The 17,048-nt window shown below is 34.9% G+C and overlaps 1 protein-coding gene across 1 annotated transcript; it reads right to left on the bottom strand.

The window, feature by feature from the left end:
• Nucleotides 1-12,802: 12,802 nt before the first annotated feature.
• Nucleotides 12,803-14,942, bottom strand: LOC109214749. Its single transcript, XM_019378696.1, has 5 exons — nucleotides 14,780-14,942; nucleotides 14,087-14,329; nucleotides 13,912-13,962; nucleotides 13,412-13,810; nucleotides 12,803-13,203 (listed from the first exon to the last, which is right to left on the bottom strand). Exons 1-5 carry the CDS (start codon nucleotides 14,940-14,942, stop codon nucleotides 12,803-12,805), a joined length of 1,257 nt encoding a protein of 418 aa, XP_019234241.1.
• Nucleotides 14,943-17,048: the final 2,106 nt, after the last annotated feature.

Below are 17,048 nucleotides of genomic sequence, written 5' to 3'. Positions count from 1 at the left end.
CAACTCCTGCTCATGCTATGGCACCAGCAAAAAAACCCGAAAGTTTTTCGGTATTGACTTCAAACGTTGGCAAATGAAGATGCTCTTCTATCTTACTACATTGAGTTTGCAGCGATTTATCAAGGAGGATCCTCCGGTCCTGGCTGAAAACACTCCAGATGACGAACGATGTGTTGTAACTGAAGCATGGAAACATTCTGATTTCTTGTGCAAGAACTACATCTTGAGTTGTTTGGAAGATAGCCTGTACAATGTCTATAGTGTCATGGAAACATCAAAAGCGTTATGGAATGCGCTTGAGAAAAAGTACAAGACTGAGGATGCCGGACTTAATAAGTTCGTGGCTGCAAGGTTTTTGGATTTCAAGATGATTGACACTAGGTCGGTCATAACTCAAGTCCAAGAATTACAAGTCATTGTGCATGACCTCCTTGCTGAAGGTATGGTCATTAATGAGGCCTTTCAAGTCGCCGCTTTCATTGAGAAGTTACCTCCATTGTGGAAGGACTTTATGAACTATCTTAAACACAAGCGGAAGGAAATGACAATAGAAGACTTGATTGTTCGTTTGAGGATAGAAGAAGACAACAAAAATGCTGAAAGGAAGTCACGTGGAAACTCGACAATAATAAGGGCGAATATTGTTGAGGAGGCGCCACAAAATAAGAAGAGAAAGAAGGCTTCTGGACCAAAGAATTACCCAAGCAAGAAAAAGTTCAAGGGTAATTGCCACAACTGTGGAAAGTCTGGGCATAAGGCCGTGGACTGTCGTGCACCAAAGAATGATAAGAAGAAAAACAATCAAGCTAACATGGTTGAAAATGTTGAAGACATGGAGGACTTGTGTGCCATGTTGTCTGAATGCAACTTGGTAGGAAATCCTAAAGAATGGTGGATAGATTCTGGAGCCACCCGCCATGTTTGTGCTAACAAGGAGTTATTTTCTTCTTATGCCCCCGCAGGACCCGACGAGACAATTTTCATGGGAAATTCGTCTACAGCCAAAATTGAAGGAGTTGGCAAGATTGCGGTGAAGATGACGTCGGGAAAGATTGTGACTCTAAACCAAGTTCTCCATGTTCCAGAAATTCGCAAGAATCTGGTGTCTACCTCACTTCTTGTCAAGAATGGATTCAAATGTATCTTTGTTTCCAATAGTGTTGTACTAAGTAAGAATGATATGTATGTAGGAAAAGGTTACCTGAATGAGGGCCTTTTTAAGCTAAATGTAATAGCAGTTCCTATCAATAAAGCTAATGCTTCGTCTTACTTACTTGAGTCAAACACTTTATGGCATTCACGCTTAGGTCACGTCAACTTCAAAACATTGCGAAAAATGATAAATTTAGACGTATTGCCAAAATTTGATTGCATTAATTCCAAATGTCAAATATGTGTGGAATCAAAGTATGCTAAGCATCCTTATAAGTTCGTTGAAAGGAATTCAAGTCCTTTAGAATTAATTCACACAGATATTTTTGACATGAAGTCAACACCATCTCGCGGTGGGAAAAAGTATTTTATTACTTTTATTGATGATAACACAAGATATTGCTATGTTTATTTACTTAATAGTAAAGATGAGGCAATTGATGCTTTCAAGAAATACAAGAGTGAAGTTGAAACACAACTAAAAAAAAAGATCAAAATGATAAGAAGTGATAGGGGTGGAGAATATGAATCTCATTTTGAAGAAGTATGTTTGGAAAATGGCATTATTCACCAAACAACCGCCCCTTACTCTCCACAATCTAATGGAATTGCGGAGAGAAAGAATCGAACATTGAAAGAGATGATGAGTGCGTTGTTGATACGTTCTGGTTTACCACAGAACTTATGGGGGGAAGCTATACTTACAGCTAACCGAATAATCAACCGTGTACCTCATAGTTAAACACAGTCCATTCCCTATGAAAAATGGAAAGGAAGGAAGCCCAGCTTGAAATACTTCAAAGTGTGGGGGTGTTTAGCTAAGGTACAAGTTCCCAAACCTAAAAGGGTTAAGATAGGTCCAAAAACGGTTGATTGTGTATTTATTGGACATGTAACCAATAGCAAGGCATATCGTTTTCTGGTTCATAAGTCAGAAAATCCTGAGATTCACGTTAATACGATAATAGAATCAGATAATGCTGAATTCTTTGAAACTATTTATCCGTATAAAAAGGAAAGTGAAGTGACCTACCAAAAGTCAAAACGACCTCGGGAGGAAATAACAGATGGTATGCCTAATGAGGAAAATCCGAGAAGAAGTAAACGTCAACGGACATCTACTTCATTCGGTCCAGATTTTCTGACTTTCCTGCTAGAAAATGAGCCTCGTACCTTCAAAGAAGCAATGTCTTCCTCAGAAGCACAATATTGGAAAGAAGCTGTCAATAGTGAAATAGAATCCATATTGAGCAACCATACATGGGAATTGGTTGATCTTCCTCCAGGTAACAAAACATTGGGTTCTAAATGGATTTTCAAGAAGAAAATGAAAGACGATGGTACTATTGACAAATACAAGGCAAGACTTGTTGTCAAAGGATTTAGACAGCGAGAAGGTCTTGACTATTTTGACACATACTCGCCGGTAACAAGAATTACATCCATTCGGATGCTAATAGCGTTAGCCGCCTTGTATGATCTTCAAATCCATCAAATGGATGTAAAAACAGCCTTCTTAAATGGTGATTTAGAGGAAGAAATTTACATGGACCGACCTGAAGGGTTTGTGGTTCCGGGAAAAGATAAGAAGGTGTGTCGACTTGTTAAGTCCCTTTATGGACTAAAACAAGCACCCAAGCAATGGCATGCGAAATTTGACCAAACAATGTTGTCAAATGGCTTTAAGATTAATGAATGTGATAAATGTGTTTACATTAAGAACATTCCAAATCATATAGTCATTATTTGCTTATATGTTGATGATTTTCTAATAATGAGCAAAGACATTGCCGACATTCAAGCTACTAAGCGTATGCTTGCTAGTAAGTTTGATATGAAAGACTTAGGAGTTGCCGTTGTAATTCTAGGAATTAAAATCCAGAGGACTCCTCAGGGTCTAGCTTTGTCTCAATCACATTACATGAAAATGGTACTTGAAAAATTCAAACACTTGGAATTTAGAAGTGCAAGAACTCCAATTGACTTAAATCATCATCTTATAAAGAATAAAGGTTAAAGTACGTCTCAATTGGAGTATGCTCGTGTGTTGGGAAGCTTAATGTACATCATGAACTGTACACGACCTGATATAGCTTGTGCAATAAGTAAACTTAGTCGATTCACAAGTAATCCAAACACACATCACTGGGAGCAATGAAACGAGTTCTGGGATATTTGGAGTATACCCAAGACTACGCTTTGCACTACAATAAATATCATGCGGTTATCGAAGGATATAGTGATGCAAATTGGATAACCGGCTCAACAGAAACAAAATCCACAAGTGGATATGTTTTTACTGTTGGTGGAGGAGCAATATCTTGGAAGTCTTCCAAACAAACGTGCATCGCTCGCTCTACAATGGAATCCGAGTTTATAGCTTTGGATAAAGACGGTGAAGAAGCTGAATAGCTTTGAAATTTCTTAGAAAATATTACGTTCTGGACAAAACCTTTGGCTCCTATTTGCATACATTGCGATAGTGAGGCTGCAATAGGACGGGCAAGGAGCGTTATGTATAACGAAAAGTCTCGTCATATACGACGAAGACATACCACCGTTAGACAACTACTTTCTAGTGGAATTATCACTATTGATTATGTAAAATGAAAGGATAATGTGGCGGATCCGCTTACAAAAGGCTTAACTAGAGAGGGAGTTGAGAAATCATCCAAGGGAATGGGACTATGGCCGAGGACAAGTCAACATGGCGGTAACTCTACCTAGAATTTTGGATGTTCCGAGATCTAGGTTCAAGGAGCTCAAACAAAGTTGTGATTGACCGGTTCAACATTGTCAAAGTAAAATCTTTGGTCCCTTCTCGTGATGAAGACAATGTTCAGTAACAAGGATAGACCTTTACACGTTCTTTAATGATTACCTAAGTTTGATGTTAGAACTTTACACGTTCTTTAATGATTACCTAAGTTTGATGTGGTATTTATCAAATAGTGTCAATCTAAATGATTACACGTTTAGGAATCACCTATGTAAGTGTGAAGTGGAAGCCGCTTCAATGAGAATTCTGTAAGGCCAATTCTACACGCACTTATGAAACCAGGAGGTGTTCATTGCTAAAACGAACACAAAAATGAGAACAAAAAGACGGTTAAGGTTGGTTGTGTGACATATGGTTGTCTAGGTATACACTAAAGTTTGACGGTTCAAAGATATCAAATCTACCGATTGACCGAGTATATCCAACATATGTTCACTACGGAAAGTTCAAAGGGAAACCTACTTATCCAGATGCGATTAATCCTTACTTGCAAATCACACAACTTTCATCTATGATCATTCTTGTTACAACCATTCCCATTCATGTAGGGGATTGTTGGACTTTAAAGGCATTGGGCTTCAAAGACTTTAAGTATTGGGCTTTAAAGTATAAGAGTGTGAATTGAAAATGGTGGGAAATAAAATAGAGGAAAATGAAAATTTGAATGAAGTGAGCTTTTGACTTGCACTTTGTCCCTCATTGGTGAGGGACAACTACATTTGTATGCTTATATATAGAATCACTTCTTAAAGCTCTTAAAAGGAGTTGAAGAGAATGAACCCTCGCGCCGTCGTCGTCGCTCGCTCGGCTCAGCTTCGGCTTTGGCTTTGGCTTTGGCTTTGGCTTTGGATTTGGATTTGGATTTGGATTTGTCAAATGATCGATCGATAAGATAATTTTTGGAAAAAATTTATTTAATTAATTATTTAATAATTAATTAAATGCCAGATCACTGCTGAAGATTCAGAAGGATAGTCTGGCCGCGGTCCTGGCGTAACTGCGGTAGGACCGCGCCAGAACCCTGCTGCAGATTCAGAGGGCCACCCGGTCCGCGTAAACTTTTGAAAAGGCACCTTTTCCAGAACAAACATCACACCTCTTCCAATAATTGCCTATAAATTCTGAGGCATGGCTTCGTTTTTAACACACCAAAAACATTACAGAACTTCCTTCTTTCTGAAAATACTGCATTCTAATTCGCAGTGTCTCTCTCTCAAATTCGTAAGTGTGATTTTGCTCCGTTCTTTAAGTTCGTTGGTATCCTGCAGTTTGTATTGCCACTGTTGCAGGAAGGTTTATTCAGTTTTATCCTGGGAGGATTTAATCCATTACCTTGGCAACGTGTGAGGGGGTTAAAATTCCTTAAGGACGCACAAGCAAATTGTGGACTCGGAATATTTCTTAATCTTTACTGTTTTTCCAGTTACTTTTATTCTTTTAACAATTTTTCTGATTTCGTGTTTTAACACAGAAGAAACAACATTAACTTATCCATGGAGCTCACTAATGAGATATTTTGGATCGGGGTATCTTGATCTATGAATACAGGAAAAAAAATACAAAGAAGCTCTTGAAGCCTTCAAACAAAAGCACATACGTTGAATAAATTAATAACATGCAATGTCGGAAAAATATGAGAAGAAAACACCAAAAGACATAAAGTAATTAATGAGAGAAAGGGATAAAGTAATCAATGGGTGAAAGAGAATGGCAGGGAAAAATTAGGATAAATGGAAAAAAACCGGAGAGAGAAAACACAAAGAGATAAAGAGTAATTAACGGGAAAAGGCGAATGTCAGTAGAAAGCCGGATAAATAGACCGCATGGGTATATTATGTAAAAAATTTTGAGTGGGTAATTAATTTGGCCCCGATGGGTATTTTGTGTAGATTTACCATGTATTTGTCCAAAGAAGAATACGCAATATGCACCTCCCTTATTGGTAATCAAAAGGGATTTTTACATTCCTATGCCACATAGGAAACCTTATTACCCTCAATGTTTAAGGTTTGACTTAATTACACTTAGTATACCAAATTACCAATTCTATACCATAATTAATTAAGGGTATAGTTAATAGGGCATTTATATGAGGCATAATTATAGGACCGTATATTCCCACGTTTCTCTTTCCTTTCAGATCAACCCCCCCTCCCCACGTTTTACCTTTACCCGTAACTCCCCCTCCCCCACGTTTTACCTTTACCCTTCACTCCCCCACGCTTAGCGTCTGTTTTCTTCTTTACAGAACAAAAGCTACCCACGTTCTTCATTATTCTCCATTTAAATTCACCAAATATTGAAGTTATCATTCTACAAAATTCGTTCCCATCTTTAGTCAAGTTGAACTTAAACCATGAAGAATATCAAATCTCCACAAAAAATACCTAAAAAATCTACAGTAGGTGATATCCCCTCTTTCGATTTGGGTGTTTTAACACCAAAATTACCACAAAAACAAGTAAAATCTACACATGCAATGGAACCTACTACTCACAGTTCATCTCCTAGACAAATCTGTGCCGAGATGAGAACAAAGCATTTGCACGATGTAGATGCTGGAGGAAGTGCTACACCAGGCGGCAAACAACTTAAAAGAAAGGGGAAAGAGGTATGTGTAAATGACGACTTTGTTGAAGATGTCCCTAAAATTCCAACAGTTAAAAAACTCAAGTTGTCTCCTGCTTCCTCAAAATAAAAAATGAAGAAACAGTCCAAAAAAGTCCCAAAATTGGTTCAGAAATTTTTTTTGGTGAAGGTAAACATTTATTATTTTCGTTTCCAGTTTCTTAGTTTTGTTTTGGATGTAAAAATAGCTGGTTTTAGTATTTTGGTAAATTGTAGATTCGTTGTCTTAATTTTCTAGATTATTTGTAGTTGTGATTTTCTACAGTTTATAATTGTAGTTATTTTGTAGTTATATTGTCGTTAGCTTTTAAATTTTGAAACAGAACTGTAGTTACTTTTTTCTTCCTGCATTTTTGTAGATAATGTTTATATCTGTAGATGTCTTGTAGTGTTTTGTAGTTATATATGTGGGTAGGCTGTATTTTTTTGAAGCAGATTTGTATGTATTTTTTTCTTCCTGATTTGTTTTTAGCTATTTGTGTAGTGATTGTGTAGTTATATGTAGATAATATGTAGATTAATGCTTCATTTTTATGCATTTACTAATGTAAAATAAATTATCATTTTGTGCAGAATGGAAATTATTTTGCCCCGCATAATGTGGATTATGGTGTGCTTAGATTCCACACTTTGTGTGATCCTAGCATTCCTAGCCAGATAAAAGAGTTATTGTCTCCAAATGCTTTAAAGCTTTTTAAAAACACTTGTTTTGGTTACATACTGTCTCTCCTCTCCATTTGCATGCAAAACCAAACTATTCATCTCCAGATGAAGTATGAACTGTCTAAGTCTAATGAATCATTTTTTTCAGTCCACTTGAAGGGGGAAAAATTGAATTTTTCATTGAGAGAGTTTGGTTTAATTACCGATTTAAATTGTGTGAATCAGTTTACAGATTATGGATATACTTCTAGTTATGTTAGCAATTTAATGAATAGCTATTTTTCTAACAACAAAAGAGTAGAGAAGTGGTATTTGAAAAACATGGTAACAAATAGATCTTGGGTAAACAATGAGGATGCAGTCAAGTTGTGCATTCTTTATCTTTTGGAATTTTTTGTTTGCCCTTATGACAAAGACCATGTGTCTTTTATAGACCACTTTAGGTTCTATTTGGTAGAGTTTGGTCAGTTTGAGTCATACCCATGGGGTATTAAATCGTTCAATCAGGTTATGAAATCCGTTAGGCATCGTCTAAATCCCCGTGTACATTCTTATCTCATACGGGGATGCTCATTAGCCTTGCAAGTGTGGCTTTATGAGTGTTGCTCGACCGTCAGCACAGAGCTTGCTACGAGGTGTTCTGACTCAATACGTCGCATATTAAGATGTACAACTACTAAGGGGCAGATTTGGTTAACTACCTTTGAAGAGAAGATGATCAAGCTTGAGTGGATTAAGGTATTTTTTTTTTCAGTTTTGTATGTTGCTACATTTACCTTCATAATATCTACAATTAGTCTACATTTTCTGCCTTAGTGGAACTAACTATTTTTTTCATCATTCAGTTCACAAGCATGACTGAATCTGGAGAAAAAAATTGGAGTGCTTACTCTGCCAAACAAGATTGAGTATGAAGATGAACAAGGCGCACAATCACCAGAGGTTCCAAATGTTGATTCTCCAACATTGGAACCCAAACATATAGATTGTCAAGAGGACAATGAATCTGTGGTTATGAAGCTCAGGAAGCTAGAAAAGGGAATTGAGCAGGTAATATTATTAACTACAATATATTTACATATTTGCTAAAATTTATCTACATTTCATAACAATTTATGTAGTATACTTTGCAGTTAAATTATAGTATAATTCTATAGTCAGCCCTGTTGGGATTGCACACATTGTAGTTAAATTGTAGTATAACTGTAGCAATTTGTAGACAATTGTGTAAACAATACTGCCTCGTACATAATTAAACTTATTTGTAATTTATTTGAATAAAATTTCCAACTAACTATATTTTTAACTTTTAGGTTGGTGGAAAGTTAGAGGATTTTAGGAAGGCTGTATAAGGAACTCCATGACCTTCGAGGGTTTATAGATGATTCTGTGAAGAGTGTTTTGAAATTGATAAATAGGAGATATGATGTGGATGAGGCAAAGGTAAGAGTTGACATATATTTATATACCAAAACAAATTATGACATATGAAACAATATACTCAAACTAACATAAAATCTTTAGTTTGCTGGTAGTTCAACCAAAAACAATGACCAACAACAAGGAGTGAACAACCAGCAATTTCAGTTCAATATTGGTGATCAATTGCATGCAAGCACAAGCAACACAGGTATCTACAAAATACCTACAAATATACACACTTAGTATAAAACTTTATAGAGCATAGTTTTATTATTCACATTTTATCTACAACTTCCTACCTATATCTACAACTTTCAAGGTAGCATTATCTAGTATTATTTACATTTTTTTAATTATAAATTGAAGCTGCAGTTTGTCCAGAACATGTTCCAGCACATGTTCACTTATATCCAGAATTTCAAGAAGCAGCTGAGGTAGAACAAGCAGATATAATATCATACTGTCATTCAGAATAAATAATTGTTGTTTATACAATTTTACATTTCTGTTAATTAAGTTATGTTTTATGTAACAGATATTGAAGATATCAATGCACAGTCCCCAATTCACGGAGTGACTGTAGCAGCTCAGACAGAACAAGTCATTGAGAAACAGCTAAATGAAGGTGAAGATGCACATCATGTGGATGAAGTTGTTTCTGAAGGATCAGGCATTGATAAGAAGGGTGTGACATTGGATGACTTTGAGTTGCCAGACAACTTAACACAATTGGTTAAGTATGGCGAGCCCATACCAGATGAAGCAACCCCTATTCATCCGGGGAGAACCAGGCAACCGGGGAAACATGCACGATCACCTTTCATACCTCTATATAGTTCTGGAGGCAGCAACTCTATTAGACCTAAATTTTTCTACCTCAAGCACCCCTTCACAACTCTTATAGGTGAAAATGTAGATTCTGATGTGTTAGATAAGTTCAACAAGTGGTTATACCACCGTAGTAACAAAGTATCTAAGAGGTATGAATGCTTAATTTGACACTTTCATTTCAGCATTTTAAAGTTTAAATATGTAATTCATTCTGTAATTTTTTTTGATTGGACATTTATTTGTTGTTATAGGAGGAAGGCTCCCTTTTCTATAAAGGATAACCAAATCAAGCCTTGGTTAGATCTTGGAGTTGAAAAGGTGGATAAGAAGGACTGGTTTTATTCCCTTGCTCACCCCGGACAAGTACTCAATGACTCGGTAAGTATCAAAGAATAAATTCACAAGATATATTTTGTCTTCTATTTTGTAGTATAATTGTAGTTATATTGTAGATATGAAATATATGTGACCATGCATTTTATTATAAATTGTAGATATAATGTAGACATTTCTTATAAATGCTGCTCTTATTATTTATAGTGTGATTGTATTTAGGTTGGACCTTATGTATCATATTTGATGATGATTTGTATGTAAAAATTGTATGTTTTGGTAATTTGGACAGAATTGGTATATCTGTATTTCATGATTGTAGTTAATTTGTAGTTAAATTGTAGAGCAAGTTGAAGACTTAGAATATTAACTGTAGTTTGAATGTCGATATTATTGATACCTTATGGTAGTTGCTGTGTTCCATGTGTTGCTGTGTATGGCAGCTAAAGTGTAGTTATTTGTTAGATTATTTGAATTCTGGATTTGTAGTTTAAAGTGTATCTGCTTTGTTGATAATTGTAGCTACACCGTAGCTTATAGTAGATTTTATTTTATTTTGCAGCACATTGATGTTATTATGTATTACCTGAGAAAAAGAGGCAAATATGGCCCCAACAACAACAACACTAGGTTTACAACAACCGATTGCTTGTTCAAGTCAAAGATTGAACAAATCTATGAGAAGTTCATAAGTTCTCCGCCAGAAAAAAAGTATTCGGTTGTTAAAACCGATGATGATGTTGCAGAATATATTCTTGGGTATAGACTTCTTGCTAATGTTGCCTGGGATGAAGTTGACTATGTCATCATGCCCGTGAACATTGTAGAGAATTTCCATTGGTTGTTGGTCGTTTTCGACATAGCGGACAGGCAACTTTATGTGTATGATTCCATGGTGTCTTCACACCATCATAATGCTGTTGAATCATGTGTTGCTAAGTTTTCAATCATTATCCCTATGTATTTGTCTTGCACTGGTTTCTACGGGAAGCGTAAAGACATTGACTTCAAGACCACAAAGGCATACATTGAGAAACCAGTTACAGACCCTCTCAACATACAGTGGATGGTTGCGGAGATTCCACAGCAAAAGGAAGGATCACTGAAAAACTATTCTCTCTTTCTAGATGTTTAATTATTTTTTTTATAATCATTTGTTAAATAATTAAATTTTTTTGTCTTATGCAGCGATTGTGGTGTATTTGTGGCTGCTTTTGCGGAGTATGTTAGACTTGGAGATTTGTCAATCCTTTCAAAAGACCTTTCGGATATCGACCAACACCGTACACGCTATGGAGCTCTCCTATGGGACTATGCTACAAAGAAGCAAGAAGATGGGTCAATCAGTGAAAGTGAGGTTACAGGCAGGGTAGCAAGGAGGAAGGGTGCTCCTTCTTTGAATGAGAAGACTAGAGTCCAGAGAAAGAAGAAATAATGTCCTGTTTTCCTAGTTTAGTTGATGCCAATTTGTAGTTAAAGGAGAATACACTACTTTATGAACAAAATTTTTATGTTTTTATTGCAGCATACCTTTTTGTTTTGTTATTTTATCTTTCATTATTAGTTGTTCACTTGAATATTAATTGGTTGTTTACAACACTGTATCTTCATTATATTAAACATGAGTATTTTGATGTTAGAATACAATTTGCCTACAATAATCTTCACAATATCTACATTTTGGAAACACTCAATGTAGTTATTGTATATAATTTTGTAGTTGTATATGTTCATAATTTTTATGAAATACCTTCAAGTTCTAGGTAATATATTTATATAACTGTCAGTTGAAGTTAAATTACACAACAAACAGAAGAAATAAATACTCCATCATAGAAATATATTATCCACAATTTATCTACAAATCATCTACAAATTATTATCAAGAATACAATCTAACTACATTTAACCTATATGTTACCTACAATCTGGAAACACTTTACATTAGAGTTACTTTTTTAATATCAATTGTATTGTAGATAATAAATATTAAAGTTTATTTACACTATATCAAAGATAAATTTAGATGCTTGACACAATACATAAAAGCATATTAAACACACATAAACAAATTATAGTCTACTTCATAATGATCTTTAAAAACTTAACCGATTACACAAAAAATCTGCTAACTTTAACTCAGTAACAGTTTGTTTGAATGTTATTCTAACTACATGATATTCATTTCTTTTTGGGCGCATTCTTGCAAGATCTTTTGTTATGCCCTTCACCTCCACAATTTCCACATGACACCTTGTACTTCTTTGATTTTATTTTATCATATGTTTTATATCTTTCCTTTTGAGGTCTCCCTGGCTGCCTTTTACCTCCCGTCGGTGGCTTTACTACCTCATCCAAAATATATTGTGGCACATTCCATTTGCTTTCATTAGGAAGAGGATTTACTGGTATTTCATACGTACGCAGAAGGCTCTCCCTTGTGTAATACGGGGAACAATAGTTTTCATATGTTTCATGCTTGTGCCTTAATGCTGCCAAGGCATGCGCACATGAAAGTTCTTCAAGTTGGAATTGGCCACAACTACATTTCTTATTTTTTAGACACACAATGTACCGCTTCACACCATCTAACATAGTATGTATATGATCTGTTGAAGCCCCCACCTACAATTGCAGAACAAACAGAAAGAAAAATATTTACAATCATAAAAATAGATTATCTACAATTTATCTACAACTTATCTACAATTTATCTACAAATGTTCTACCATCTACACTGTATATTAAAATATTATTTTACTGCACCAAATAAACAGATCTTACCCTAAGATTCTGAGATAATGTACTGTTTTTCTCCAATTCTTTGTTGAATTTGTACCCAAGGTATGTGAAAGTACCATTTGCCTTCAATAACTTCTCTTTCGTCCAACTTTCAAGAAGTGTCCTCATATACTCTAATAGGTCAAATATTGGCAGCTCTCTTGCATATTTTGTTACAGCATTCAATGACTCTGCAATGTTTGATGTCATAGTTCAAGTTCTATTGACCGTTGCATGTACTCTTGACCATCTATGATAGCCAATATCATAGATGTATGATTTAACACGAGGGTCTATCTCTTCAATCTTCGACATCCTTTCATTAAATTCATCCAGAGTGTATGACCCTGCTGTAGCAAAGTACAACTCATGTAATTGTAGATGACCCTTCTTGAATTTTGACCTTATAGTTGTCCAAATATGCCACATGCAAGAGTAGTGTGGCATGCCCGGATAGACAATTGATGTTGCCTTCAGTATACTCTCATTCCTATCTGAAACAACACACATTGAAGGTCTTTCACCATATGCCTGCTTGAATTGCTCAAAGAACCACTTCGAAGATGCGTCGTTTTCAAAATCAACCACAGCATATGCCAAGGGCAATATTGTACCTACATTATTAATTCATAAAATATTAATTGGCAGCTCTGATAATGTATATAAAAATATAAATACAAAACAACTACAATATATCTTCACAATATAGACAATTTATCTGCATTTCATGTAATAGCTACAAAATAACTACAAAATTACTATAATGTATCTACATTTTATAGACTGCCTACAAAATAACTACAAAATTTTTGCACTTTTTACATACTGCATCCATGGTGCTTGCTGTCAGCATAATCCCCCTGTAGGCTGACTTTAAGAATGTCCCATCAACCAGTACTACTGGCCTACAATGTTGCCAACCACTTATTGATGTACAAAGAGCAACAAATGCGTATAAGAAGCATTCATCTGCTGTCTTCTTCAATTTAACAACCGAACCAGGATAAGTCTCCTCAAGAATATAAAAATATTTGGGTAATTTGCTGTAGGAGTCAGCCGGATTCCCTCTCAAAAACTGTAAAGCCTTTTCCTTCGCTCTCCATGCTTTCATGTAGCTTAGGTTCACTTCGTGTTCGGATAACATGTCAGTTTGTATGTCCTTTGGTGTGTAAACAGTCTTAGGATCACAATACTTTCGAATGACCATGCTACCAACTATAGCTGCAGTACGTTTGCGTTGTATGAATGTTTCGTCCATTAAGGAGCATGTGTGTTGTCGGTTGAAACTCCTTATCTTGAACATTGCGGAATCATTAATTTACGTTGCCTTGAAGTGCCATTTACAGTTTTCACCAACGCATACAAGCCAGTAGCTACAAAAAAATACAATATTTAATACAGATTATAAATGCAGATGCAACAAAAGGACTGTTTTAACATAAAGTAACATAAACTACAATTTAACTACAATTTATCTATGTTTAAAAAACACATAACTTGAGTAAACACTGCTTTTAATGATATTTTCTCCATAGCTTCTATGACTAGATCTTTTAACTCTGAACTGGAACTTGTGCATCACAGAAAAGTGCTTCATTGCAGCAGCTACAGTTTGCTTGTCCTGATACACTTGTCCTTCTTCAATAACAGTTTGCGTAGATTCTTTTATTATTTCACTTTGATATTCCTCTATAGCTGGAGAGGATGGCATATCAAGTAACTTTAGGGATCCAGACGAACCTGCATCAAAATAAAGATAAACAGTGTCATTATAATTTTGTAGAATCTTTGTAGATAATTTGTAGATATAGTGAAAATTTTGTAGTCATCCATTTTAGGATGTCAGACATTGTAGTTAAATTGTACTATAACTGTTGCAATTTGTAGAAATTTGTGAAAACATACTGCTTCGTACATAATTAAATTGATTTGTATTTTATTTGACTAGATTTTGTTCTAAACATAGATTGTAGTTTTATTCGAAGACAACATTTTGAAATCAACAGTTTCTAATAATAGATTGTAGTTTATTTTGTCGTATAAATGTAGTAACTTTTGTAGATAATTTTGAAAACAACATTGCTTTATTCTTTCATTAAACTGATTTGTAGTTTAATTGTATGTAAATGTAGTAATTTTGTAGATAATACCGTAAAACCATAATTCTATGCAATTTCGAACTATACAAACCTCTTGTGTTATCGTTGGTGATTGCCAATTCCGTATTGAAATCTCGTACACTTATACATAACGGATATGAACCTAAGTTTTTATTCTCCTTTTTGGTCTCCATATACACACGAACCCCCATATCATTCCTAATCTCCATTAGGGGACAATTGTCGTTCACCATGTATTTGAATTCTACAATTTTTTTTAAAGTATCAATCGATAGTTGTTCTGCAATTGTAGAAATCAGAATACTGTAGCTTGCATTCTCATCTACCACAATGGCATCAACTTCAAAATTTCTAAATCTGCCATAGTTATCCCAATTCTCATTCAATTGTAGCATGATTGCGATTTTGGAGATGATTGCGTGTTGTTGCTGATGTATTATTCTAAATTTTTTCGTTTTTTTGGATTTCTAGATTGAGAGAAAAAAAGATGAACAGATATATGATCGTCAATTTGATTTCTGAAAACGGCGAAGAACAGAATATAGCAATTTTGAGTTGTTGAATCTCGAAGATTTGAATTCTACAATTTGAATTCAGTTTGTTGAAGCTGTTCGTAGTTTGTTGAAGCTGTTCGTACTTTTTTTTTTTAAAATTTTGAATTGTAGTATAAGAGTAAATTACGCAGATGCGAAATCTCCTTTCTGTTTCCAAAATTTGAACTTAATGTAGAGTCAATCAATCCCAAGATTCTTTCCTGATTTTTCGTGCGTTATAAGGGAAGATTCTGCCCTATTGATTCCTAATAAACGAATGGTACAGAAATTGTAGGAAAAATGTGGACTAGGCGGGTAATTTAGATACTATGCACATATTTGGTAATAAAGTTTCATATATGGTATAGGAAGGAAAAAATCCCTAATCAAAAGGCTTGGGGCTGCAAAAGTTCACCCATTCGTTACTTGCATTAGGTGTGGCCCAAACTTTATGCTTTGGGCGCTAGCAGTTTGGCTCAACTGAAGGAATGAAGGGGTAAAATTCACAAATAGCTACTACTTTTTATTTTGTGTTATTGAGATATCATTATTATTTAATATTTTAAATTTTACAAGTAAAACTCAAAATATTATTATGGAATTTCGTTTATGAAATTTAAAACTCCAGCAAAATGGATATTTTTTAATTGCAGGGCAAAAAAGTGGGCACTGCATTTAAATTGACGATGTTAATTGAATTTGCAATTAATCAAAGCGTAGTTAATTGAAATAGTTAACATGAAAAAAGAAAAAATTATATCTCTTTCTCTTAAGGAAAATGGATAGCTACAGTTTGGAAATACACAAAGCTAGTCAGTGTATAAACTACATTGAACACAAAAGAAATTTGAACTTCAAATATTAACTTTTTGTTTCAAATTTTTAAAATGAAACTCTTAGTTCCTTATTAGTCATATGTAAATATTGCAATTATAACAATGAATATCTAAAATATCAATGACCTCGTTGTACCAAACACATTCTCACATCCGACTTGGGTCGTCTCTTTTTTTTTTTTCATAACATTCCTCGCTCCAGTATAAAATCTAACCAATAAATTTCACACAAATACTTATAATCACCTCATACTAAAGTTTAATTTGTTCTTTTTCACCATGCCGAAAATAAGCTGAGTATCACTTAAATATTTACGAGAAAGCCATACTTCTTCCTTATCTTACAATAAAAATTAAGAACTAATTTACTTATTATCACGACCCAGCCTAGGGCCGTGACGGATAACCGACTAAGTGCCGATCATCAGTAAACTTGTTGATAATCTACTAATCATGAATATAAACTGATAAATTGAACAAGCTTAAGCATAACTGATAAGAACAGTACAATCTGAAAAGCCTACAAGGCTAACACAAGCTGATATATAAAAACATGCTATCTGCACAGATGCATATCTACAGGCCTCTAGGAGTGCTGAATTGAACAAGTACTGGACGGAACAAGGCTCCGCCATACCCAAACTAATTGACTATACACATACCAAAAGATAAGTAACTCCGAAAGTAAGCGGAGTGATTCCAACAGCTGGTGGATGGCCTACTGATGTGGCTCAAGCGCTGATCTATCTATATCTGTACGACATGAAACACAGCGTCTCGGAAAGACGTGAGTATGATATGTACAAAGTATGTAGGGTGGAAAGTATGTGTAAAGCATACTAAAGTCTGACTATAAGCTGAAAGCTAAACAAGAGTCTGAAGTAACAATTGATCTGGAATTGAACCGAAGTTTAAGCTGAAACTATGCTGAAACTGAACTAAAATCTGAACTGGTACCTTTCTGTCGTTA

Source organism: Nicotiana attenuata, unplaced genomic scaffold (genome assembly GCF_001879085.1).
Source record: "Nicotiana attenuata strain UT unplaced genomic scaffold, NIATTr2, whole genome shotgun sequence".
Classification (NCBI taxonomy): Eukaryota; Viridiplantae; Streptophyta; class Magnoliopsida; order Solanales; family Solanaceae; genus Nicotiana; species Nicotiana attenuata.
The sequence above is the reverse complement of the archived record's forward strand: the minus strand, read 5'-3'. Positions and strand labels throughout refer to the sequence as shown.

What these genes read in the sequence shown, in the direction of transcription:
- LOC109214749 (XM_019378696.1), bottom strand. Translation starts at nt 14,942, where the DNA reads ATGGTGAACGACAATTGTCCCCTAATGGAGATTAGGAATGATATGGGG. An exon ending in AAATGGCACTTCAAGGCAAC is followed by an intron (nt 13,811 to 13,911) that starts GTAAATTAATGA and finishes AACGTACTGCAG; the next exon opens with CTATAGTTGGTAGCATGGTC. An exon ending in AAGCACCATGGATGCAGTAT is followed by an intron (nt 13,204 to 13,411) that starts GTAAAAAGTGCA and finishes TTAATAATGTAG; the next exon opens with GTACAATATTGCCCTTGGCA.